Genomic DNA, 25,893 nt, shown 5'->3' with positions numbered 1-25,893 from the left:
GGCGACTCTAAAGACAACTGCGTACCTTTGCCTGTAACGCAGAGATCTTTTCCTGCGTCACAAAGATCCTCTGTTGTCGGGAGTCCAACAGGGCTCCGAGATGGAGCATCCTCTGTGAGGGAACCAGTGAGGACTTTTTCCAGTTTATCAGCCAGCCGTGATTCTGCAACACAGATATTGTCAGTTGCAGATGGCACTGGAGGGTCTCTGGAGACCCTGCTAACAACAGAAGGTCGTCCAGTTAGGGTAACAAGCAGACCCCCTGCATCTGCACGTGGGCCGCCATGACTGCCATGACTTTGGTAAATACTTGAGGTGCTGTGGCCAGACCAAAGGGCAGTGCCTGGAACTGGAAATGTTGATTGACCACTGCAAACCTGAGGAATTGCTGGTGTGCTAAGATAATACGGACATGCAGGTAGGCGTCCTGAATGTCCAATAACATCATAAAATCCCCAGGCTCATTTGCCAATATAATGGAACGCAGGGTCTCCATCCTGAACAGAGGAACCCTCAAGGAGTTAATGAGGGACTTGAGGTTGATGGGCCGGTAAGACCCATTGGGTTTCTGTACCAGAAAGAGATTGAAGTAATATCCCGTTCACTCTGGGGTAACGGAACAGGCACTATAACTACAGCCTGGAGCATAGAGTGCAATACTTTCTGGAGTTCCAGGGCCTTGTCCCGATCTGACTGAAGGCCTGTGGTGAAAAACCGTCTGGGAGGCCTTCGCCGGAAGGAGAAGGCGTACCCCCGAGAGACCACTTCTCATACCCAAGTGTCCGTGGTAGTCAGATAACAAAGTCGGCCTGGCACTCTGGGGTCCCCCAAAGGGAGGCTCGTCTCGTCAGGCTGAAGGCTTATCGTCCGACTTGGGAGTAGGACGTCTTGCACTCCAAGCCTTTGGCTTGGCAGATTTCTTGGCCCTGACTGTCTTGGAAAGGACTATTTTGGACTTACCCTGGGCCCAATAGGGCCGAAAGGAGGAAGTACCAAACCCTATTGGGACTGCAGCCGATGGCAGACACGCAGACTTAGCTGCTGCCAGCGTGGCCACAATTTTGTCCAGATCAGGGCCAAACAGCACCTGTCCATTAAAAGGCAAGCATTCCAATCCCTTTTTGGAATCTGCATCCGCTTTCCAAGAGCGCAACCACAGGGATCGGCGAGCCGCTACTGCTGCCGAGGAGATTCTGGAAGTGAGGAGACCTATATCTAAGGCTGCCTCATTAATGTACGTGGTTGAGTATCTGAGATTGCCTACTAACCCCACCTGCTCAGTTGAAGAGTCAGTATCCAGAGACGCCTCCAAGTTATCTGCCCAGTGCTCCATGGCTCTGGCCACCCAGCACACGGTCATAGCTGGTCTGGAAGCCCCCAGCAAGAGAATAAATGGATTTTAGGCATATTTCCACCTTGCAATTCGTAACATCATTCGAGGAGGACATGGAGGGCATGGGCAATGCTGCACTCCTCACTAGGCATGTGACATGAGAATCCATCTGTGGAGGGGTTTCCCATTTGGAAAAATAATTACCCGCAAAGGGGTATGTAAAGGCCAAGCGTCTTTGAGGCTTGAACTGCTTACCCAGATTTTTCCACGCCGCCTCTAAATGATCCACTAACTGACCAGATAGAGGAAATACAGTGGCATCTCCCTTAATATCCTTAAAGAAGGTGTATTTGGATTTAGCCACGGGGGGATCCTCATCCTCAATAACCAAAGCCGCTAGGACTGCCCGTATAAGGCCAGGTATATAGACTTTTGGTCTGAGAAGTCAATAATCTCAGTCATCAGACGTCATGTCATCATCATCATACTGAGATAATAAAGGGCGCTTAGAAGGCAGCAATAAAGGCCGCTTATCGTCTGAGACAATAAAGGCCGCTTAGAAGGCCGCAATGGTGACTCAACCTATAAATCGTCCGTCAGGTGCTGTACCATGTTGGACAATTAATTCATCCATACAGGCTCCTGCGAGACCTGGGGGGACGAAAGCGGGAGACACTGAGGTACCATCAACTACCTGGGGAACCCCTGCATGGGTGATGAGACTACCGCCTGCTGCGATAACCTCAACTGGGGAAACGCAGTGGGCATCGCCAACTGGCCCACAAGGGTTGTAAGTGCCTTAGCAAAACAAGCCCAGGGCGGTTCCTGCACCGATGCAGTGACAGATAATGGGCGTGATAAAGTATAACATACCCTACATAATCCCTCAGCGTTCCCATCTCCCTCCGCTAACTGTACATTGCATGTGATACATTTTAGCTGAAGAGGATATTCTCGTTCACTCCCAGACATGATGAGTGTAAACGGAGTGTATGTGACTCCCCACACAGAGAAATACTTTTACTGTGAGGTAATGAACACCCTGCAACACCGCACAGCAAGGGCTTTAGCAGAGGAAGAACAGGGATAGAAAAATGGCTGACAGTCAGAAGTGAAAGTACAGTCAGACAGCGCTAGCATATAGTCACATACAATGCAGAAATAAATCACCTGCACTACAAGCACTATGATCAACTACACAGACACAGAGCCTGGTAGGAAACAGTGCTGCATACGCTGACCTTATCGGAGGAGAGGTATGCAGGGTACCCGGACCGCGATGCCACCTGTATCAAACTCCAGCAGCGTTACCCACTTCTCTTAAAATGGCCGCCGAGGAGCTTAGAGGAGGCGGACCCGGGGGAGGAGCACTGACACAGACCACCAGACCGCTGTGGAAAGGCACTGTGCAGCGGGGGAGGCACCGGCTGTGAGACAGGGAAGGCGCGCTCCTCTGGCATGCAATTAACCGCTGGGACACTGGAGCATTTCTACACTGCTGCAGCCCGCTGTCCCTGGTGGTCTAGTGGATGCGCAGGATCAGTACCTGGCTCCACGCGCAGTCTGTCCCTAGGGAGCCCCTGCCTTGGGACAAAATAAGACTGTGAATCGATGGGTACCCACCGCGGGTGCCTGCCGCTTACCTGAGTCCCCTTGAGTCCGGCCACAGTCTGGATGTCCCGGGGTCCCCGCTAGCTGAGACCCCTGGTGTCCGCCAGATCAGTACCGGCATCCTGGCCTGGCGGGGTAACGGAGCGGCAGCAGGAACCTCTAATTAGCTTGTCCCCGCTGTCCGCTCATAGCAGCACAGCAAAGCTGCCTTGTCAAAAGGAACTTCAGGGGCTGTTCAGGAGCCCCCCCTCTGAAAAGGTGATCCGACTCCGAGCCAGGCACCTACGAAACTGAGATGCCCTGGCTCGGGGGCGGGGTATAGGAGAGGGTGTCCAGTGCATCCTGGGAGACTGAAAACTTTAACTCTGAGGTGCCCTATGTCTGCCGCCATCGCCTATACCCCAAGGTATTCTGCGGATACCCTATGGATCCTGAAGTTGAAATTATGCACACAAATCAGTCGGCTTCTAACAGGTCCAATAAACAGCCTAGGTGCGGTAGAAACGTTTGTCCTGTTTAAATGTACCTGATTGTAACATCAAACTGGTCAATCACGTGTCCTAGTTCCAGGCCGTGAAGTATTCCACCGCTCCCTAGGACAATGCAGCGCTTGCACTCCTTGGATCTTGGTTCCTCAGGAAGGTCGTCTTCAGACATCATTTCCACAATGTCATTAAGTTCTTTGAGGTACTGGCGAAATCCAAATGGAGGACCGTACTGGTACAATGATTCATTGAGGTCTTTTGATTTCTTAACAAAGCTGGACAGGTCCATGTTGTACTTATTTCGGAACAATCGGGTCATTTCGGTCCTTGCAAATTCTCGTCTGCACTGCGCTTCAACAACTTTCTTGCCAAACGCGTGGGCTCTCTGATGAAACAAACACAACTTTATTAGGACACAGACATTCAGAGCGCATTCATGCAAGTATGTAAGTGCATGAACATTTTACCAATAAAGGAGGTTTAAAATGGTAAATATTTTAAGTTACAAAATAAAATTGTTTAAATCGTATACAAATCAGAAATCTGATTATGGGCATATTCTGATAGATTCTTGATATATTATTTTTTATCTGTTTGCCAGTCCTGGAAGAAAAGTGGATTTTAGCAAGTGTTCCTTTAGCTGACTATACAGCATTCACTCAAAATCAGTTTACTTGAATAATCTAGTAATGCTTATTCTAGGTAGCAGATAGGTACACATGTAAATGTTTATGCTGATAGTACGGAGCTCCAAGACCCATTACCAGCACCATGTGGGGAGGGCATTTATGAAGAGAGATATGCAAGATACATTCATTAAATGTTCTACCCATGGAGAAACGCGTGGTGCTTACTGCACAAAATAAGCCCTATATCATTCTATGTATGCCTATTAAAGATCTGTCCAGGATTGCTGAAGTTTAAGCAGAGGCAGAGCTGATTACTACAGAATGGTGTATAAGTTATGTTCTACAGAGAGAACATGGCCAAAGGTTTGTTTATTGGAAGCCATATATGATGCAATATACAATGGACATGACCATTTCGTGGTCATAGACAGTGTCATTTATTACACACTAGCTGTCATTTAGCAGACACTGTTTCTAATGCTTTGTATCAGGATACTGTTCACCTAATAATTAATGTCAGGGCTGTAACTAGGGTGGTGCGACATGTACCACAGACACAGGGCACCGCTGTCAATTTTCTGTTTATAATCGTTCTCCGTTGTAGCATCCTCTTCTTTTATCCCCAGCATCTTTTGGCCACCCCATCTTCTCCTTGGCCGGCTCCCCATCCATCTGTCCACCTCTAACATGCACCTTCAGTCATATTCTCTTTTATGCCTCGGAGACTTGCCCACTCCTGCGGGGAGCTGGGAGCACCACCTGATTTTTGGGAGCCACCCGGCCAATGCGTGCGAGTCGGCAAGTTTGATATACACTACAAGCAGCGCTTTTTGTATTTCTTCAATTAGTGATCTACACTGCCAGCTCCAGGCATGTGTACGGCTGTTCCGATGGACAAATCCTGCTGCATGTGCAGCATCACCAGCGCTCTCCTACATCTACAGCTGGTGAGTTATACGGCATCATTATTGTGTATCATCACTGCAGCCAATGGATTCACACTGTATTTGGCAGTGACACCTGGATAACAGTGGTACAACGAGAATGTTACCACGTCATCATACGGGACCAATCAGATTTGCCATGGCCCTTCCCAATGAGGCCACACCCCTTTTTCAGATGCGCATCTTACGTCCCTATTTGAAAAATACCATCGCGACCATCGGGCTTGCGACGAGACCCTGCGGTAGGGTCTCGCTGCCGCAAGCCCTGGAGTGCTTTTGGCTCTATCAAGTGTCAATAATCTAACTCTGGCGGGATGCCAGCATCGGGATTCTGACTGGCGGCATCCTGTGTCCATCCCATATACATTATATGTATAGCACATTATAACGAAGTTCATTAAACATAATCAATCTCTCTCTGTAATTTATGTATATATATATATACACACACACACACACAGCTCAAAAAAATACAGGGAACACTTAAACAACACAATGTAACTCCAAGTCATTCACACTTCTGTGAAATCAAACTGTCCACTTAGGAAGCAACATTGATTGACAATCTATTTCACATGCTGTTGTGCAAATGGAATAGACAACAGGTGGAAATTATAGCCAATTAGCAAGACACCCCCAATAAAGGAGTGGTTCTGCAGGTGGTGACCACAGACCACTTCTCAGTTCCTATGCTTTTTGGCTGATGTTTTGGTCACTTTTGAATGCTGGCGGTGCTTTCACTCTAGTGGTAGCATGAGACGGAGTCTACAACCCACACAAGTGGCTCAGGTAGTGCAACTCATCCAGGATGGCACATCAATGGGAGCTGTGGCAAGAAGGTTTGCTGTGTCTGTCAGCGTAGTGTCCAGAGCATGGAGGTGCTACCAAGAGACAGGTCAGTACATCAGGAGACGTGGAGGAGGCCGTAGGAGGGCAACAACCCAGCAGCAGGACCGCTACCTCCGCCTTTGTGCAAGGAGGAACAGGAGGAGCACTGCCAGAGCCCTGCAAAATGACCTCCAGCAGGCCACAAATGTGCATGTGTCTGCTCAAACAGTCAGAAACAGACTCCATGAGGGTGGTATGAGGGCCCGACGTCCACAGGTGGGGGTTGTGCTTACAGCTCAACACTGTGCAGGACGTTTGGCATTTGCCAGAGAACACCAAGATTGGCAAATTCGCCACTGGCGCCCTGTGCTCTTCACAGATGAAAGCAGGTTCACACTGAAGACATGTGACAGATGTGACAGAATCTGGAGACGTCAAGGAGAACGTTCTGCTGCCTGCAACATCCTCCAGCATGACCGGTTTGGCAGTGGGTCAGTAATGGTGTGGGGTGGCATTTCTTTGGGGGGCTGCACAGCCCTCCATGTGCTCGCTAGAGGTAGCCTGACTGCCATTAGGTACCGAGATGAGATCCTCAGACCCCTTGTGAGACCATATGCTGGTGCGGTTGGCCCTGGGTTCCTCCTAATGCAAGACAATGCTAGACCTCATGTGGCTCGAGTGTGTGAGCAGTTCCTGCAAGACGAAGGCATTGATGCTATGGACTGGCCCACCCGTTCCCCAGACCTGAATCCAAATGAGCACATCTGGGACGTCATGTCTCGCTCCATCCACCAATGCCACGTTGCACCACAGACTGTCCAGGAGTTGGCAGATGCTTTAGTCCAGGTCTGGGAGGAGATCCCTCAGGAGTCCATCCGCCACTTCATCAGGAGCATGCCCAGGCGTTGTAAGGAGGTCATACAGGCACGTGGAGGCCACACACACTACTGAGCCTCAGTTTGACTTGTTTTAAGGACATTACATCAAAGTTGGAGCAGCCTGTAGTGTGTTTTTTCACTTTAATCTTGTGTGGCTCCAAAACCAGACCTCCATGGGTTAATAAATTTGATTTCCAATGATAATTTGTGTGTGATTTTGTTGTCAGCACATTCAACTATGTAAAGAACAAAGTATTTAATAAGAATATTTCATTCATTCAGATCTAGGATGTGTTATTTTAGTCTTCCCTTTATTTTTTTGAGATGTATGTATGTATGTATGTATGTATGTATGTATGTATGTATGTATATATATATATATATATATATATGTATATATATATATATATATTATAATGCTACCCTGAAATACCACTGCAGCTCTGCTAAAAAGTAAACTATTACCTCATCCGCTCCATTACAGACAGCGGAAACCTGAAAGGCCTTCAAAATCACTAGGGCATGGTCCTAATGGGATCTGATACAGGTCATACAAGCCCAGGGCCTGATCCAGTACTGATCACAAGTGTAACTACGTATGTAGATCGAGCGATTGTTTGCCATTGCGCATAAGACGAACTGCACATGCACTGCGATCACAGGCGCACAGAGGAATCCATCGCAGAGTGAGCGACAGGCTGTTAGCAATTGGGGGTGGTGATGGGGGAGTGGTCGGAAAAACACAGACGTGCCTGTCCGTTTCAACGCCGTTGCTTGGGCGCGCATAAATTAGCCACTGCGATTGCATACGCTGCTTGAGAACCCTCTGCGTGAGAGGAGACATGCAGCTTCAGGCTTGGTGTAAATGCTGTGGGAGTGGTCGATGGTACCGATGTTTGTGCAGGAAAGCGGAAGTGGACGGGTGTGAGAAGGCAGCAGTGGGTGTCTTTATGCCGGCTGAGCTTTGGCATGCATGAGCATATTTTAGCAGCTGCGTTCCATGCGAATTCCCAGCTGCGATCGCAATCCGTACTGTATCAGGCCCCGAGACATTAGTTGCTGTGACATCACCGGCTCCGTCCCAGTGTATTTATCAACCTTTCCACAATGAGTACTTCCGAAGAGAAAGTCTGCCCAACTGTTACTCAAACTTAGCCTGCTCTGCTACAGGAGGGGGGGGGGGGGGGCTTCCTACACAGTAGCAGCCTCCTACACATAGTAACAATACACATGCTTTGAGACATGTACACAATGTGGCGTCATGAAGAGTTACAGGCTCCCGCCCTCTGTTATATGTCAGGCAGAGTCATGTGTATATTGTTTAGAACATCTTTTCCTACAACTGGTCAAAATTGCTGCTTCGTTGTTTAATACCCTTACTGCAGAGCAGCTTATCTAGGAGCAACCACTTATGTCACTCAACCATCAGGGGTACGATAAGGCTATGGGGGGTAGTTTGTGCACACTGCAACCCAAATATAAAGTCAGGGTGGGTTTTTACTTATTTGGACAATGCTTATACAAGTTACCTACAGGGAATATTGAAACAGCTCAGTGATAATGACACAGTGACACCTCTGCTGCACGGTGACTTAATAGGAAACCTACTCTTACATCAACTGAGATTAATTAGATCACTATTTCACACTGCTCCCTGAGGTGCAAACTAGGCTGCTGGGTGGTTTAGTTTGGCTTTCAACAATGAGAAAGGCGGGGTGGTAAATAGAACATTCTTAGACAGGTATAAATGCCTTCCGGTCTCTATCTCTGCGCTGAGGCGTTATGTACAGTATGTAGGTCAGTGGCCTATGTGAACAGGGCACAGCTTCCTGTCACTAATGATTAGTCCGTATCTCTATCATTTACGCCAGCGTTCAGAGCAGGGAAGGATGCAGATCAGAGATGTCGCAGCCAACATCTGTTGTGGGATTGCAAGCCTCTATCTAGCCGGGGCATGCTGGAACTTGTAGTTCTTCGGCAGCTGGAGAGCTACAGATAACCAAAGCCTTCTGCCCAAGATCAGAAATATGGTTATAGTTAAATAATGTTTGTGTCGACTTGAGAACAATCGACATGGTCATAATGTCGGTGTTGATCATGTCAACATTCATTGTGTAGACAATGATGAATTGTCGACATGTTAGAAAGTCGACATATCGTCACTGGTGGCCCAGCGGTGACTTACATGTTCCTGACAGCAGTAGTAGCGTCGTCTCCCAGGTCCCAGCGGTCATGTGACCGTCACTTCCGGGGTCAGACCTGTGATGCTGCAGCGTTCCAGTGAGTATTTCTCCCCTACCCCTAACCTCCACCCTCCTGCACAAGCATCCTAATTCCCCCCTAGTGCCTAACCCTAACCCTCCCGCAGTTTATGTCGACATTCTGACAATGACAACATCTTAACAGTCAGCATTGTGATGTGAGTTTCAACATTGTCATTGTCGAGCTTTTGACTACATCCCTTTAGATATATGGGATAGTTTTACACATTGCTGTAAGTAAGCCAATCTATGAAATAACTCTGGAACCTGTAAAACAATCAAAAAATAGCACGAATACAAAATAAAACCTCAACAAGCAGCGCTCTTTTTATTGCGATTAGATAAACATTTACATACATGCGAGAGAGCTCTGCGTCTGCGGCCGTCCTCCTTCCTGAGATTATGATGACGTCTGTGTATGGTGACAAATAACCGGGAAATAATGTCCATCTCAAGGTGCGTACACACGGTACGATATCTATGAACGATATCGTTCATTTTTCTGCAGTGAACGACCAAGGATGCGCGTTACCGCATGAACAATAACGATATCTATGATCGTCCGTACATGCAGGCCAACTTGCACAATATTGTCAACTTTGCCTGTGCAGAGATGTGGCAGGATGACTTCACTGAAAGATATCTTTCAAGTCGTTGGTGGTACAGATCGTACTATGTATATGCAGCTTAATCCTTAAAGCATTATTTATTGCTGACGAGTAGTGTCCTGAGTGCTCCATCTGGCAGAGCCAGGCCGGCTGTAACTGTACACCGTGTTACATAGGCCTCGGCAGCAGATCTCATTACACACGCAGACACGGCATTGCAGCTCCACCAGTGTTTTCAGGCAAATTACGTGAGTTTCTACTAGAAGCGACACGAGATGAGAGGCGCGGATACTACATATGCTCCCGATTATCTGAGTATTCTACCGTTACACCGGAAAATAAAACAATTGCACTGCCTAATGCATTAAGAAGCTGGAAATACTTTAGAAGCAGTGCTTATTTTTGTAGTATAAAATAAAATATAAGGAAGGAGTTGTACTTGGGTAGTGCAACTAATACTTCTAATGGAGCATACACACGGTCAGATTTGTCAGATGAACGATTGAACGATTTTACCAAAGTTTTGAACGATTGAACGCTTTTTGACTGCATTAAAATGAATGGAATCGTCCAAGTCTGACTGCAAACACATCAGATGTCAGATATCGTTATATGACAAACGGGAACGCGCATTGTTCATCGTCCATCGTTCAGGCATGTCAGATATATGTCAGATTTTCCTTCAGATATAAACGACTGAAAGATTTTTAAATCGTTATCATTCAGAACTGAAGGAAAAATCTGACCGTGTGTACGCACCATAATATGGAAAAGTGGTGGTGTTACCCATAGCAACCAGATTCCAGCTATAAAGTCTATAATGTACAGTCAGGTGCATAAATATTGGGACATTGACAGAATTTTCATATTTTGGCCTCTATTCACCACCACAATGGCTTTGAAATGAAACAAACAAGATGTGCTTTAACTGCAGACTTTCAGATTTAATTTGAGGGTAATTACATCCAAATCAGGTGAACGGTGTAGGAATTACAACGGTTTCTATATGTGCCTCCCACTTCTTAAGGGGCCAAAAGTAATGGGACTATCAACTCAAAAGCTATTTCATGGACAGGTGTGGGCTATTCCCTCATTATATCATTATCAATTAAGCAGGTAAAAGGTCTGGGAGTTGATTCTAGGTGTGACATTTGCATTTGGAATCAGTTGCTGTCGACTCTCAATATGAGATCCAAAGAGCTGTCACTATCAGTGAAGCAAGCCATCATTAAGCTGAAAAATCAAAACAAACCCATCAGAGAGATAGCAAAAACATTAGGTGTGGCCAAATCAACTGTTTGGAACATTCTTAAAAAGAAAGAACGCACCGGAGAGCTCAGCAACACCAAAAGACCCAGAAGACCACGGAAAACAACTGTGGTGGATGACAGAAGAATTATTTCCCCGGTGAAGAAAAACCCCTTCCCAACAGTTGGCCAAATCAAGAACACTCTCCAGGAGGTAGGTGTATATGTGTTAAAGTCAACAATCAAGAGTAGACTTCACAAGAGTGAATATAGAGGGTTCACCACAAGATGTAAACCATTGTGGAGCCTCAAAAACAGGAAGACCAGATTAGAGTTTGCCAAACAACATCTAAAAAAGCCATTACAGTTCTGGAACAACATCCTATGGACAGATGAGACAAAGATTAACTTGTACCAGAGTGATGGGAAGAGAAGAGTATGGAGAAGGAAAGGAACTGCTCATGATCCAAAACATACCACCTCATCAGTGAAGCATGGCGGTGGTAGTGTCATGGCGTGGGCATGTATGGCTGCCAATGGAACTTGTTCCCTTGTATTTATTGATGATCTTACTGCTGACAATAGCAGCAGAATGAATTCTGAAGTGTTTCGGGCAATATTATATGCTCATATTCAGTCAAATGCTTCAGAACTCATTGGACGGCGCTTCACAGTGCAGATGGACAATGACCCGAAGCATACTGCAAAAGCAACCAAAGAGTTTTTTAAGGCTGAAAAGTGGAATGTTATGCAATGGTCAAGTCAATCCCCTGACCTGAATCCGATTGAGCATGCATTTCACTTGATGAAGACAAAACTGAAGGGAAAATGCCCCAAGAACAAGCAGGAACTGAAGACATTTGCAGTAGAGGCCTGGCAGAGCATCACCAGGGATGAAACCCAGCGTCTGGTGATGTCTATGCGTTCCAGACTTCAGGCTGTAATTGCCTGCAAAGGATTTGCAACAAAGTATTAAAGAGTGAAAGTTAGATTTAGGATTGTTTAGTTTGTCCCATTACTTTTGGCCCCTTAAAAAGTGGGAGGCACATATAGAAACCGTTGTAATTCCTACACCGTTCACCTGATTTGGATGTAATTAACCTCAAATGAAATCTGAAAGTCTGCAGTTAAAGCACATCTTGTTTGTTTCATTTCAAAGCCATTGTGGTGGTGAATAGAGGCCAAAATATGAGAATTCTGTCAATGTCCCAATATTTATGCACCTGACTGTACTAGATAAATGATCGCTTGGATCTGATGTGTTGCTCGTAGCAACACCACTATCTATCCCATAGACTGATAGAACCCTAACCACACATCTACAAGGTGCGTACACACGGTACGATAAAAAATGCATGATATGAACGATATCGTTAAGATCATTCAGTTTTGGGTGCCCAACGACCAGCGATGTGCGGGCACGTATGGTCGATAACGATATCGACCATCGCCCGTGCATGCAGGCCAACCCGGCCGATATCACGGGTTGCTGGCCCGTCGTTGGTGGGTTGGTGGTGTGCTGGATGAACGATAACGATAACCCAGCACACCGAGAAGGTGCAGGGAGAACAGTCAGCGATATCGTTATCGCCGATGATGATCGTGCCGTGTGTACCCAGCATTAGCCGGTAGTTGCACTCTGTAAGATGGTTTCTATATAAAACCTGCTGCACTACTATTTTATATCTTGTGATCTAGGTATCGGTAAATATGGACTTGCTTAATTATAACAGACTGGCTGTGGTGTTTGGGTTCTTCTTCCTCTCTCTCTCATACGCCAGTTGCTCTGCAATCTCTCTGTCTGCTTCCCCCAGTCACTCAGCAAATCTCTCTCTCTATCATCCACCGGTCACACAGCAATCTCTCTCTCCCAGAGTCCTCAGTCACTCAGCAATCCCTCTCTCTCTGTGTCCCTGCTCAATCAGCAATCTCTCTCTCTCGCTCTCCATATGCCCGGTCACTCAGTAATCTGTCTGTCCCTGATCACTCAGCAATCTCTCTCTCTCTATGTCCCAGGTCACTCAGCAATCTGTCTGTCTGTGTCCCCGGTCACAGAGCACGCTCTCTCTCTCTCTCTCTCTCTATGCCCCCCTGCCACTCAGCAATTTCTCTCTGTACCCATGGTCACTCAGGAATCTCTCTCTCTCTCACTGCCCCTTGGTTACTCAGCAATTTCTCTCTCTGGGGGTCATTCAGACCCGCTCGTGAGCGGACGCTCGCAAGCGGGTCGATGTTGGGCGAATGCGCATGCGCACGACGGAGGGAGCTCCGTCGTGCGGATGCGTGAGACCCGGCGAGCTCGGGGTCTCGCACCAAAGGGGGCGTGCTGTCGATGGTGACTGACAGCACACCCCCTTTGGTGGGCGTGACGGGGGTGTGGCTGCCAGTCGGAGGCGTTCCCATGGGAACGCCTACCGTCTGAGTCCGGCCCCACTGACATCAGTAATGATGTCAGTGGGAGTGATTTTGGCTCTGATAGAGCCAAAATCACTCCTGGGCTTGCGGCAGCGAGACCCTACCGCAGGGTCTCGTCGCAAGCCCGATGGTCGCGATGGTCTTTGACCATCGCGACCATCATCATGGACGCTCGCATAAGCTGTGGGTGGTAACCCACAGCTATGTGAGCGTCCAAAAGGCCACTCCACATTTAAATAGGACGGCCCTGATTCAGACCGCGCGCTCTGGTCAGAGCGTTCAGCTCTGAATCAGGCCCTCTGTCCCTTGGCCACTCAGCACTCACTCTCTCTGTCCCTTAGCACTCTCTCTCGGTCACTCAGCAATCTCTCTGTCCCTTGGTCACTCAGCACACTCTCTCTCACTGTCCCTTGGTCACCCAGCAATCTCTCTCTCTCACTGTCCCTTGGCCTCTCAGCAATGTATCGCTCTGTTCCTTGGTCACTCAGCACTCTCTCTCTCCCTCGGTCACTCAGCACTCTCTCTCTCCCCGTGTCCCTAGTCACTCAACAATCCCTCTCTCTCTTTGTGTCCCTGCTCAATCAGCAATCTCTCGCTCTCCATATCCCCGGTCACTCAGCAATCTCTGTCTTTCCCTGATCACGCAGCAATCTCTCGCTCTCTCTGTCCCTGGTCTCTCAGCAATCTGTCTGTACCCCCGGTCACTGAGCAAGTTCTCTCTCTGTGCCCCCTTGATCACTCCTCTCTCCCGGTCATTCAGCAATCTCCCTCATCTCCCGACCACTCTCTCTGTACCCATGGTCACTCAGTAATCTCACGCACTCTATCCCTTGGTCACTCAGCAATCTCTCTCTCTCTGTCCCTTGGTCACTCACTCTATTCCCTGAACAGGAGTCTACATTCTCTCTGGTGTCCCTGCCATCCTGTGGAGTAATGGCGCCATCTTGCATGCTCCCTGACACTGCCACCCTGTGCGGTTCCTGTCATTCTCACCTTGCAGCCTGGACACTGACAGGAACCCATTGCTTTCCCCGACATCTGTGACCATACGCTCTTACAGATGGATCCAGTATGTTAAAAAAAAATAAAAGTGGAAGAGTTGCTTAATGCAACCATTTATAGATATATTTTGGCACTCTCCACCTTAGCTAAGGTGATCATTGCTTGCTCCTAGTGTGCTCCAGATCCTCCTTATGTACGTAATTGGTGGGAGCTGCTAATGAGTGATTTGTAGTCGCAAGGCCCTTCCCAAGTTTTACAAGCAATGGGACCGATGGGCTCTTTCTCCGTTGGGGCTTTGCAGACATGCTGGGGACTGTTCTGTCCGATAAGATATAATATGTACATTTCTGATTTAACATCTGTTGGCAACGTTGAGTCAAACTCAATACACTATGTGTTTCGATTTGTAATGTATTGATGTTAATTTTAAAACTTTACAATAAAGTTGCAAAAAAAAAAAAAAAGTTTGTGAATCTCTGATCAACTCACAGTCACACACCCAATTCCTTTTATGTCATATTTACATGACATCTGCCCCAATTAAAGTATACCTGTCATCTTCCAGGGAGGGGTCGCTTCACAAAGTGCTTTGTGTAAATGGTTCGGAGACAGATTCATTGCGCACAAATAGTCGCCTTTTTTTTTGTTTTTCTTTTAATCTGTTGCCAAAACAAATATATGATTACAACTGCGGCAGGTAATAATTTGTTTTTTTTTTTTTTTTTTTTTTTTAAAAAGAGAAGCGACTAACACAGACCTGTACTGACTGCAGCATTGTCTGAAGACCTGAAAATCACCTGTATACGCAGGCTCCGGGGCCTCCCATTGAAAAACAAACACATTGGCGCAGCTTTATATAGAAGCAGCAGGCCTATTATCTTTATGTTCTTTCTTTTATGCATTAATCTGTTAGTTATACAACAAACATTAGACGTTCCACAGACTGTACACATATAACAGGTCAGTCAGACAACTTTAAACGCAAACTAGCGTCTGAACCTGTAAAAACAGTAACAATGCAGGCAGAACAGCGTAGTGGTGGGTGTCCAGTGTCCCCTGTGGAATCGGAGAAAGGGATTTATCGGTAAGTACCAAAATCCTATTTTCTCCTTCATCCACCAGGGGACACTGGAGCCTCAGTACAATGGGGACGTCCCAGAGCTTACATCCCGGGTGGGAGAGCGCTGAGAGCCCTGCAACACCGCACGGCCAAACTCCGAAGCGGAGGCCGCAAAAGTATCAAAACTATAGAATCGTAGGAAGGTATGCGTGCCTGACCAAGTGGCTGCTCTACAAAGCTGGTTTAATTAAACCCCGCGAGCAGCCGTCCATGAAGGACCTACCGAGCGCGTAGAATGCGCCGTAATAGGACCCGGTGGTTGTTTGGAAGCCATCACGTATGCTTGCCTGATAATCCATCTAGAAATGGTCTGTTTGGAGGCCGGCCAACCTGGACGGGCCACATCAAACCGAATAAACAAAGCATCCGATTTACGGAGGGAGGCAGTCCTGTCAACGTAAATCCGGAGTGCTCTGACTACATCCAAGGATTTTGAATTGGAAGAGTCATCCTTAAACACCGGAACCACGATAGGCTGGTTTATATGAAAAGCTGTCACCACTTTGGGAAGAAAAGCCCTTTGAGTACGCAGCTCCGCCCTATCCTCATGGAAAATAAGATAAGGAGGGCGGCAAGATAAAGCACTGAGGGCCTGATTCAGAGCCGGACGCTATTTGCGCTCGCTCAGAAAAAGGGGCCGGCTATTTAAATTGAGCGCTCGCTCTTTGCGGTCTGTTGAGGCCTTTATGTCTGAGCGAGCGAACGAAACATGCGCTCGCTATTTTGTAAAGACGTCCCCTGGCCGCTCGCATCCTAAGTCATCTCCACTATCTATTTGATTAATCGAGTACATCGAAAGGCGTCTGAACTGCTCGCAGTGCTTGTGGTTGGATTTTCCTACCGCAATCATGCAAACAGTTCAGGCTAAGAAACAACCAAGTGACGTGGTCGATGACGCTGCTTTGTTAATTATGCACACCCTTAAAACGCCCGTTTTGACCGTTTGGCACGCCTGCGTTTGGATCACCACTCCCCGTTTTCAAGCACCTTCCCGTTACCACCCACAAACGCCTCATCCTGTCACTCAAATTAGCAGGCACTCGCTATTTTGCGAGCGCTCGATTTCCGACCGCAATGACTGGTTGGCGCATGCGCATTACGACCCATACGTATGCGCAGATGTGCGAGCATCGCTCGGAGCAAACGAGCAGCTGCTTACGAGCGGCTCTGAATCAGGCCCTGAGTTCTGACACACGCCTTGCCGAAGCGAGAGCCAACAACAGAACCACCTTCCAGGTTAAGTACTTTATCTCCACTCTCTGTAATGGCTCAAAAGTATCAGACTGGAGGAAGGCCAACACCAAATCCAAATCCCATGGTGCTGTGGGGGGCACAAAGGGGGGTTGAATCCTCACAACTCCCTGGAGAAAGGTCTGTATATCCGGAAGCAAAGCCAATTTCCTCTGAAAGAAAATGGACAACGCGGATACCTGTACCTTTAATGAACTCAGACGAAGGCCTGCTGAGAGACCAGCCTGAAGAAAAAGGAGACGTGATACCTTAAAGACCGAAGGAGGAGAATTACGTCTCTCACACCAAGCCACATGTCTTCCATATGCGGTAGTAATGTTGAGAAGTGACTCCTTTCCTAGCCCAAGTCATTGTGGGAATGACACTAGACGGAATACCCTTCTTTCTGAGGACGGCCCTTTCAATAGCCAGGCCATCAAACGAAGCCACCTTAAGTCGCGATAAACAAATGGGCCCTGACGAAGGAGGCTGTCCTGAAAAGGCAGTGGCCATGGCTCGTCTATTAACAGATTTTGTATCTGGGAGTACCACGCTCGTCTTGGCCAATCTGGTGCTATCAGAAGCACCTTGATCCTTTCCCGCTTGATTCTTTGAAGCAGGCGTGGAATGAACGGAAACGGAGGGAATAGGTAAATGTAATGAAACTTCCACGGAGCCGCCAGTGCGTCCACTGCAGCTGCCCGTGGATCCCTTGTTCTGGAGTAGTAAACTGGTAGTTGGTGGTTTAACCTTGACGCCGTAAGGTCGGCTTGAGGACAGCCCCACCGCAGAGTTAGTTGCTGGAACACCTGAGGATTCAGTGACCATTCCCCTGGATGAACGTACTGCCGACTGAGGTAGTCGACCTCCCAGGTTTCTACTCCTGGAATGAAGATCGCAGAAATCACTACTGCGAATTCCTCTGCCCAAAGCAGAATCCTGGTTACCTCCCTCATGGCGGCTCTGCTTTTTGTGCCGCCCTGCCTGTTTATATACACCACTGCAGTGGCGTTGTCCGACTGGACTCTGATTGCCTGCCCCTCCAGCAGAGGAGGCGCCAGCTGGAGAGCATAAAATACCGCTCTCAACTCTAGGATATTTATGGGCAATCTGGCTTCCTGCTGCGTCCAGTGCCCCTGAAAATGCTTTCCCAGAGTCACTGCTCCCCATTCCCTCAGACTTGCGTCCGTGGTGAGGAGGGTCCAATCCCACACTGCAAACCTTTTCCCCACCAGCAGGTGGGAAGGGTTTAGCCACCAAATGAGAGATGTTCGAGTCTGAGGCGCCAGGAGAACTCTCTGATGAAGAAAAAGGTGGGATCCTGACCACTGGGAGAGGAGATCCAATTGAAAAGGAAGGGCATGAAATTGTGCACACTGAATCGCCTCGAAGGCCGCCACCATCTTCCCCAGAAGGCGGATACAGAGATGCACAGACACTCGGTGATGTTGTAAGACCAGGCGCACCATATGCTGAATGGAGGCAGCCTTGTCTTGAGGCAGGAAAACTCTTTGCTGCACTGTGTCCAGTATCACTCCCAGGAATAGTAAACGCTGTGTGGGGATCAGGGAGGACTTTTTGAAATTTAGTATCCAACCGTGTTGCAGGAGGATGCTCTGAGTTAAGCGAATGTCCCTTAACAGCCGAGCTTCCGAAGAGGCCTTTATCAATAGATCGTCTAAGTATGGAACAATGACGACCCCCTGACCATGCAGTAGGGCCATCTTTGCCGCCATAACTTTTGTAAAGACTCTTGGAGCTGACGAAAGTCAGAAAGGTAGGGCCTGGAATTCAAAATGCGACTCTAGGACCGCAAAACGAAGAAAGGCCTGATGGGGGGGGCAGATGGTGATGTGGAGATAAGCATCCTTAAGGTCTAAGGACACCAGAAACTCGTTCCTGTCGAGACCCGCTATAACGGATTGGAGAGATTCCATCTTGAATTTGAAAACTCGAAGATGAGGGTTTAAATCCTTGAGATTGAGTATGGGTCTCATGGAGCCGTCCGGCTTGGGCACCACAAACAGGCTGGAATAAAACCCTTGACCTCTCTGATGGGTCGGAACATTCACTATTACCTGGGACAATAACAGTTTTTGTATTGCCCCTATAATTTCTCCTCGTTTTTCTGCAACCAGAGGTAAACCGGTTTTGAAAAACGAGAAGGAGGATGGGCCCTGAAGTCCAATTTCAGGCCGTGAATAATGATGTCCCTGACCCAGGCGTCCTGGCAAGACTGGATCCAAATGTCCTTGAAACGTAAAAGGCGCGCCCCAACCCTGGGATCTCCCAAATGAGAAGGAAGGACGTCATGCGGCAGGCTTGGCAGCTGCCTTGTCCTGCTGAGTATTGGAGGCGGCTGATGCTGAAGCTCTACCTCGGCCTCTGGAACCTCTGGAGAAGGCCGGACCTCCTCTGGAACGCCCTCTAAATCTTCCAGAGGCATGAAAGGATCGAAAGGAGGGACCTGCCAAAGATCTTCTAGTAGGAGGAGCTGCAGATGGTAGGCAAGTGGATTTCCCACCTATAGCTTGTGAGATCCACTTATCTAATTCCGATCCGAAAAGTACCTCCCCAGTAAAGGGAAGGGCCTCTACATCTGCCTGCCATTGACGCAGCCACAGAGCCCTTCTAGCAGATATAGCTATTGCTGAAGATCTGGCGCATAGATTACAAATGTCCTTAGACGCTTCTCCGAGGAAAGCAGCCGACTCTGCGATCTGTTCGGCTAACTGAATTAAGTCGTCAGTTTGCATACCTGTCTTAATCCCCTCAGCCAGCTGCATCGCCCAGGCTCCAATGGCCTTATTCACCCAACAACTGACTAGTGCTGGACGCATCAAAACCCCTGCAACTGTATACAAGGATTTCAATGTGTGTTCCATCTTCCTATCCGAGGTTTCCTTTAGGGAAACCGCGCCAGGCACCGGAAGCACCGTTTTCTTGGAAAGACGGGCTACTAGCGGGTCCACTGCTGGAGGAGTTTCACATAATCTCCTACTGTCAGGTGGGAAAGGGTAAGAAGACAGATATTTCTTAGAAATTTGACATTTTTTGTCTGGGTGTTTCCATGCGGAAAAAAGAATCTCATCCAGCTCTTCTGATGCTGGAAAGGTAACAGACTGCTTAAATCTTTTACCAAAAATAGATGGTTTTTCAGTAACCTCTAAATCCTCTACATGCAACACCTGGCGTACTGCTGAAATTAAAGCATCCACGCCCTGAGATGCAGGTTCGGGGTCTTCAGGAATGTAAGTTTCCTCTTCCTGAACCTCGCCCTCTTCAGTGTCCTGCAACTCCTCATCTGACTCATCCCAGTGTAAGGGATTATGAATCAATCTCTTACTAAGGACTTGAGCAGGAGAAGAAGAAGCAGGTGGGGCCTGGGACATTGCTTTTGTAAGTCCCTCCACAGATCTGGCCAGAGAGCGAGCCCAATCTGGTTCAGCTGCTGTTTGTCTCAGCCTCTCCCTGTCCTTACGACCTGATTCCAGCTCTGATGACAGATTTGATCTAACTGCAGTCAATTGATCAGACCACCTAGGCTGGACTTCAAGATTAGTATCCTGAGGTAAAGACACACATTTATCACACAGTTAGGAAGCCTTAGATTGTCCCTGTGTGGATTTTTCACCACAAGTCTTGCATGAAAAAGACTTCTGTGCTGCTTTAGACCCCTTGGTAGACATGTCTGTTACAGACACCACACCCACACACACAGAGAAAAGGACAGTAATACAATAACAGATTTTTCAATCACACCACACAGAGACCTGAAAGGGGCACAGAGGGAGATAAACTATGATGTTTGCAGCGCTAACAGAATAGTGCTGATAACAAGAATAAAAAATGCAAGTGCTGATACACAGAGTACTAGCCTGACTGCTGACACTGCTTTCTCTCCACCCTGTAGTGCGTGTAAAATGGCCACCAGCATCCTTCTGGAAGCGCTGAGGCTGCTGGGAGGCAGGAGCAGAAGGGAAACTTAGGCTCCGCCCCCCGCTATGGTGCTCTCAGCGCTATCGGAGCGTACTATGAATGCCCGCCTAAATACATGTCCTGGCTCCTCTGCTAACCAGGGAGCCAGGAAACACTAACCTTAGCCCTGCCAGTGCTGCCGGCGGCGGGCATATGCTACTGGGTCCCGCGACGTGCACTGCATGCAACGCGTCTTTGGGTACCCTAGAGACTGAGGTCTCTGTAGCAGGAGACCTCAGCGCAAACTGCATGCAGCAGCGGTGAGGATCTCTCCGGCAGCTCCCTCGGCGCAGACAGGCAGGGGCAGTAGGCTGCCTGTCTGTCCTCAATGCTTGAGTATATTTCCGGAGCCCTAAGGAGGCTTACGTCCAGCTCCCAGGGCACATTTTTTAGACTGACCTGGGGGGGGGTATAGAGGGGGAGGAGCTAGCTACCAGTAGTTTTTTTATTTAAAGGTGCCAGCTCCCGGTTAACACACTCCTATACCCCATTGTACTGAGGCTCCAGTGTCCCCTGGTGGTTGAAGGAGAAATACATGACGTATTCTCTCTCTAATTATAGCATAGCCTTTTTTCTTCCTGAAGGTGTGTTTTGTCTAGTGCCAGCAACAATACTGCCAACAGGCTCAAAGAAGAGTTTATACAAATCAAATGGCAAAATAATTACACAATGTGCCGTCCTTTTTATAGAACAGGGAGCACAAAGTACTTATTTATGTATTTAGTGTGTGCATATTATCTAGACAGAGCGCGGAAGTCATGGTACAAAATCCTATCTATTCGCAAATAGCCTAGGTGATGTCACTGACTCCTAGTGGTTTAATGGGACGTATTCTCAAACCCATTGGCTCCGTTTCCAAAATGGCCACCTGCTGCATGTGGGCAGCTGCTGCAACAGATCCACATTATGCATTTCCGGGCTTATATGTGCAATAGGCCAAGATTAATGCCAATCCTCAAGTACCCCCCCCCCCCCCCCCCCCCCCCCTTGGTGAAAAACAGATCATGAGAAAACAGGTGGAATGGTTAATGACCAAGCAAAGTCACAGCTGTTCATGATTACATAAATCCTTAAAATATGTCCTGTTGGGGGTACTTGAGAACTGCACTAAGCTAGGTCAAACACTGCATTTATGCGGAATCAGTATGTAATTCCGACAGCGGAAGCCCGACAGGGGTGAAGATCCCGATTGCTAATTGAGGTAAGTACCGCTAACCTTACCCCCTACCCTAACCCTGCTTTAGGGGTGCCTAACCCTAACATACCCCCCCTAGTGCCTAAACCTTACCCCCCACTTCCCCGCAGCCTAAACCTAAGTCTCCCGGGGCGGTGCCTAACCCTAACCCCCCCCCCCCCCCCGGGGTGCCTAAAGCAAGCCCCTCCTAGCCTAAACCTAACCCTCCATCCCCTTGGGAGCCCTAACACCTAACCCTTCCACCACCCCCCTCCAGCGGCTGTCCTCGCCTGGGTTACCTTCCTTTGGTATCAGGGCCGGATTAACAATGGGGCGGGTGGAGCTACCGCTCCAGGCCTCCCATTGAAAATAGGCCCACACCGACTGCAGTGCAGGCAGGAAAAAAAAGTTTTTTCTTTCCTGTCAACACTAAGGAACAGCTCAGCCAGCTCTCTCACCTAATGGCTGTCATAAATAGAGCTTAGCCCATTCTGACCTCCCCGGTCCCCACCCGTTACCCTCCTCTTGGAGGATCGACAGGCCAGGACAAAGCCCCGCCCACCCGCGGGCCGCTGAAGCCCCGCCCACCTCGGAAGCCCCGCCGAAGCTCCACCTCCATTATACCGAGGCTCCGCCTCCTGAACCATCCTACTCCAAAGCGGTGTCAAGCGCCTAGTTGAAGAGGGAAGGCAGCTCAGCCAAGCATGTCAGGATTAGCTTTACTCAGGTCAGTGTAATGTCTGGCCTCTGTCTATATATGTATGTAATTATCTATTATCTATCTATAATATTAGGTGGGTATAAGAGCTTGTGTATCTACACATATATATATATATATATACACCCACACGTATATGTGTGTGTGTGTGTATATATGTATGTATATATATATATATATATATATATATGTATGTATATATATATATATATATATACACATATACATACACACACATGTACTGTATATATGTGTATATATATGCACATACTTGTTTGTGTGTGTATATATATGTATGTGTGTAAATGTATGTTTGTGTATATGTATGTTTATATACACACACGTGTATATATGCACGTACTTGTGTCTGTGTGTATGTGTGTATATATATATGCGTGTGTATATATATATATATATATATATATACATATATGTACGTACTTGAGTGTGTGTATATGTATGTGTGTAAATGTATGTTTGTGTATATGTATGTGTATACACAGACACACACGTGTATATATGCACGTACTTGTGTCTGTGTGTATATATATGCGTGTATATGTATGTGTGACTGTAAATGTATGTTTGTGGATATGTATGTGTATATACACACACGTGTATATATGCACGTACTTGTGTGTGTGTATGTGTATATATATACATATATGTACGTACTTGTGTGAATATATGTATGTGTGTGTATATGTGTATATATATATACACACACACACGTGTATATATATGCACGTACGTGTGTGCGTATATATACATACACACACATGGTGGTAAATAGGGATGGTACAGGAGCTTCAGACACATTTAAGGGGACTGAAGCAGATGTGGAATGATATGTAAACATTCATCATGTTAATAGGAGAATGTCAAGATGGTCATAATGTTGAAGTTGTCCGTGTCGAACATTCATGTAGATAGTGATGGAATGTCGACATATCATCCCTGTTGGCCCAGCGCTCACTGACCTGCTCCTAATGGCTGCAGTGACTCCAGCATGGCTTCTGGATTGGGTCATGACCTCACTAACCCTAATGCCTACCCCTTACCTTATAGTGCCTTTCCCTAACCTCCTCCCCCCGCAGTCTAACTGTAACCTCCCCCTAGTGCCTAACCCTATCCTCCTCCCCCCGTAGCCTAACTCTAACCTTCCCCTAGTGCCTAACCCCCCCATGTAGCCCAACCCTAATGTCGACATTTTCATGACTGTCAACATACTACACCACACCTGCTTCAGTCCCCTTAAGTGTGCCTCAAGCCCCTGTACCTACACAATTTACGTGTATGTGGGTGTGTATGTGGGTGTGTATGTATGTACACACCCACATACACATATATATATAGCAGTCAAATGGGCGGCACTCTGGACGGCTTTTATAAAACACACTAAAACTCAGTTTAAGTTATCAACGCTTCAGAACTTGTATTTATTCTTTCGTCAGGATTACTGAAAGGATGAATACAAGTTCTGAAATGTTGTTAACTTAAATGGATTTTAATGTGTTTTATACAAGTCATCCAGAGTGCCGCCCATTCGACTGCTACATGGTTCCCGCCCTTCACAGCCAGAGGTAATTAGGAGGGCACCAGACGCTATAGCACTATACTTTGCACAGGAGTGCTGGCCTACACATGCACAGTCAGCGGCATAGCAGGGCTAACTCCGGAGCACCTTGTGCCAGCCCCGTGCCTCTTAAGTGCGTAACATCATGCCGTTGCGTAGAGGTACTGAGGCCGCCGGCACCTGAAAATGCAGCACTGCCCGGAGCGTCCTGGGAGAATGCTGCACTGGCCAAACCCCTATGTAAACCACAACCACACCGCACTGGTCATGGCCCCACATTACCAGTCACACTGCTACGGCACTTGTCCCACCCCCTTCAGCGGCATACAATAGGCCCATCATAAATTTCAGCTCCAGGCCCATGTGGACATTAATCTGGCACTGTTTGGTATGCCAGGCTCCCGGAGTAGGTCTAATGACAGGCGTCGGCATTTCGACAGTCAGCTTCCTGACTGCATCCCCATTTTTGCACAGGAGCTCTACAAGCCTTTCAGTCATCAGATACCTACTCAGACAGATGTACCTCTCACCCAACATGGTAACCCGCTGCAGAGGGCGGAGGAAGTGTGACGGACATAGTCAGTATAAACAGACCAGCTATTATTCTGCCAAGAATCCCACAACCTTGCATATATATTACTGTCATATTGTGGCTTTACCTCCTCTTGAAGTTCTAATCTCAGGTAAAAGTTCTTTGTTTGATGCACACTAATGCTGATAATAGCATTTATTTACCTGGTAAATTAATATAAAAGACACAAAAAGAAAAAGTCCAAGTGCACAACTCCAACCTTGTCCAGGATTATGCTAAAACCTCTATTTATTGCAACATTTTATTGCAAAATGTATTATATATAATTAGTAATGTTGGAGTTGTGCACTTGGACTTTTTCTTTTTGTGTCTGAAACAATAGTCTCAACATGCAGCATCTACCATCATATATATATTCAGGGTGAGCCAGGGCCGTCTCTTTCATTGGGCTTGATGGGCAGTTGCCCAAGGGCCCGAAGATTCAAGGGGGCCCCCAGCCCCCTGCAGTCCCGGCCTGTCAGTTAATGTGTTTTTTTTTTTAGCACTGTGCATTTTGTTTCAAGATACCATCCGCAATACTAACAACCCCCCCCCTAAACCCCCCTGTCCGTCCGTCACCAGCACCCGCCCCCTGCCTGCGGTTGACTCACCAGTCCACATGTAGACGTCACGTCAAGTATGATGCAAGACGCAGCATCTCTGCCCAGACCAGCTGCTGCTTGCTCCGCCTCCTTGTCCCGCTCAGCTGCTGCCACCGATTGCCACGTAGTCCGATTCCGTCTCTCTGGTGCCGGTCGGACTGGTGGTGACGTCACCGGACTGGTGGTGAGGTGGCTGGAGGCCCCAGTCTGGAGCAGGTCAGTGCTTATATTAAGCTGATGACCTAAACCTATAGATAAGGTAGCCATATCAAAGGGGCAGCCTATAAATGGAATTATGATAGTTGTGTTTTAAATGACATAATTAATTACCACCTTTTTTTTTTCACCTTTTACACTACATTATTTCACTCCTTAACAGTGAGTTCATCTACTTGACCTAACCCTTGTTTTTTTCTGGATGGGAAAGGTGCTACATGAGGACTAGATTTCTGTTCCCACCCCTTTTTGTGCATCATCATGAGTTAATCAAACCAGTGAATGCACTGTTAAAGAGTTAAATGAAGTAGTTTAAAGGGTGAAAAAAAAAGTGGAAATTAATTGCGTCATTTAAAACGCTACCATCATAAATCCATTTATCGGCTGCCACTTTGATAGGACTACCTTATCTATAGGTTTATACAGTAGATGCAGCCCTGACAACAGGTCACATGATGTTACTTCTC

At 47.5% G+C, this 25,893-nt stretch overlaps 1 protein-coding gene across 3 annotated transcripts in view; it reads right to left on the bottom strand.

The window, feature by feature from the left end:
* The window catches only part of ST3GAL5 (ST3 beta-galactoside alpha-2,3-sialyltransferase 5), a 123,567-nt gene that overhangs the window by 12,165 nt on the left and 85,509 nt on the right, over window positions 1–25,893 (bottom strand). For 2 of the 3 annotated variants that reach the window (XM_088454284.1, XM_088454285.1), the window contains exon 4: window positions 3,471–3,814. In XM_088454284.1, the coding sequence (XP_088310410.1) occupies window positions 3,471–3,814 (344 nt within the window). Of the gene's footprint in view, window positions 1–3,470; window positions 3,815–14,792; window positions 14,901–25,893 lie in introns of all 3 variants that reach the window. The other variant, XM_088454286.1, reaches the window with a different exon arrangement.

Source organism: Taudactylus pleione, unplaced genomic scaffold, assembly GCF_031769625.1.
Source record: "Taudactylus pleione unplaced genomic scaffold, aTauple2 ptg000611l, whole genome shotgun sequence".
NCBI classification, from domain to species: Eukaryota; Metazoa; Chordata; class Amphibia; order Anura; family Myobatrachidae; genus Taudactylus; species Taudactylus pleione.
The sequence above is the reverse complement of the archived record's forward strand: the minus strand, read 5'-3'. Positions and strand labels throughout refer to the sequence as shown.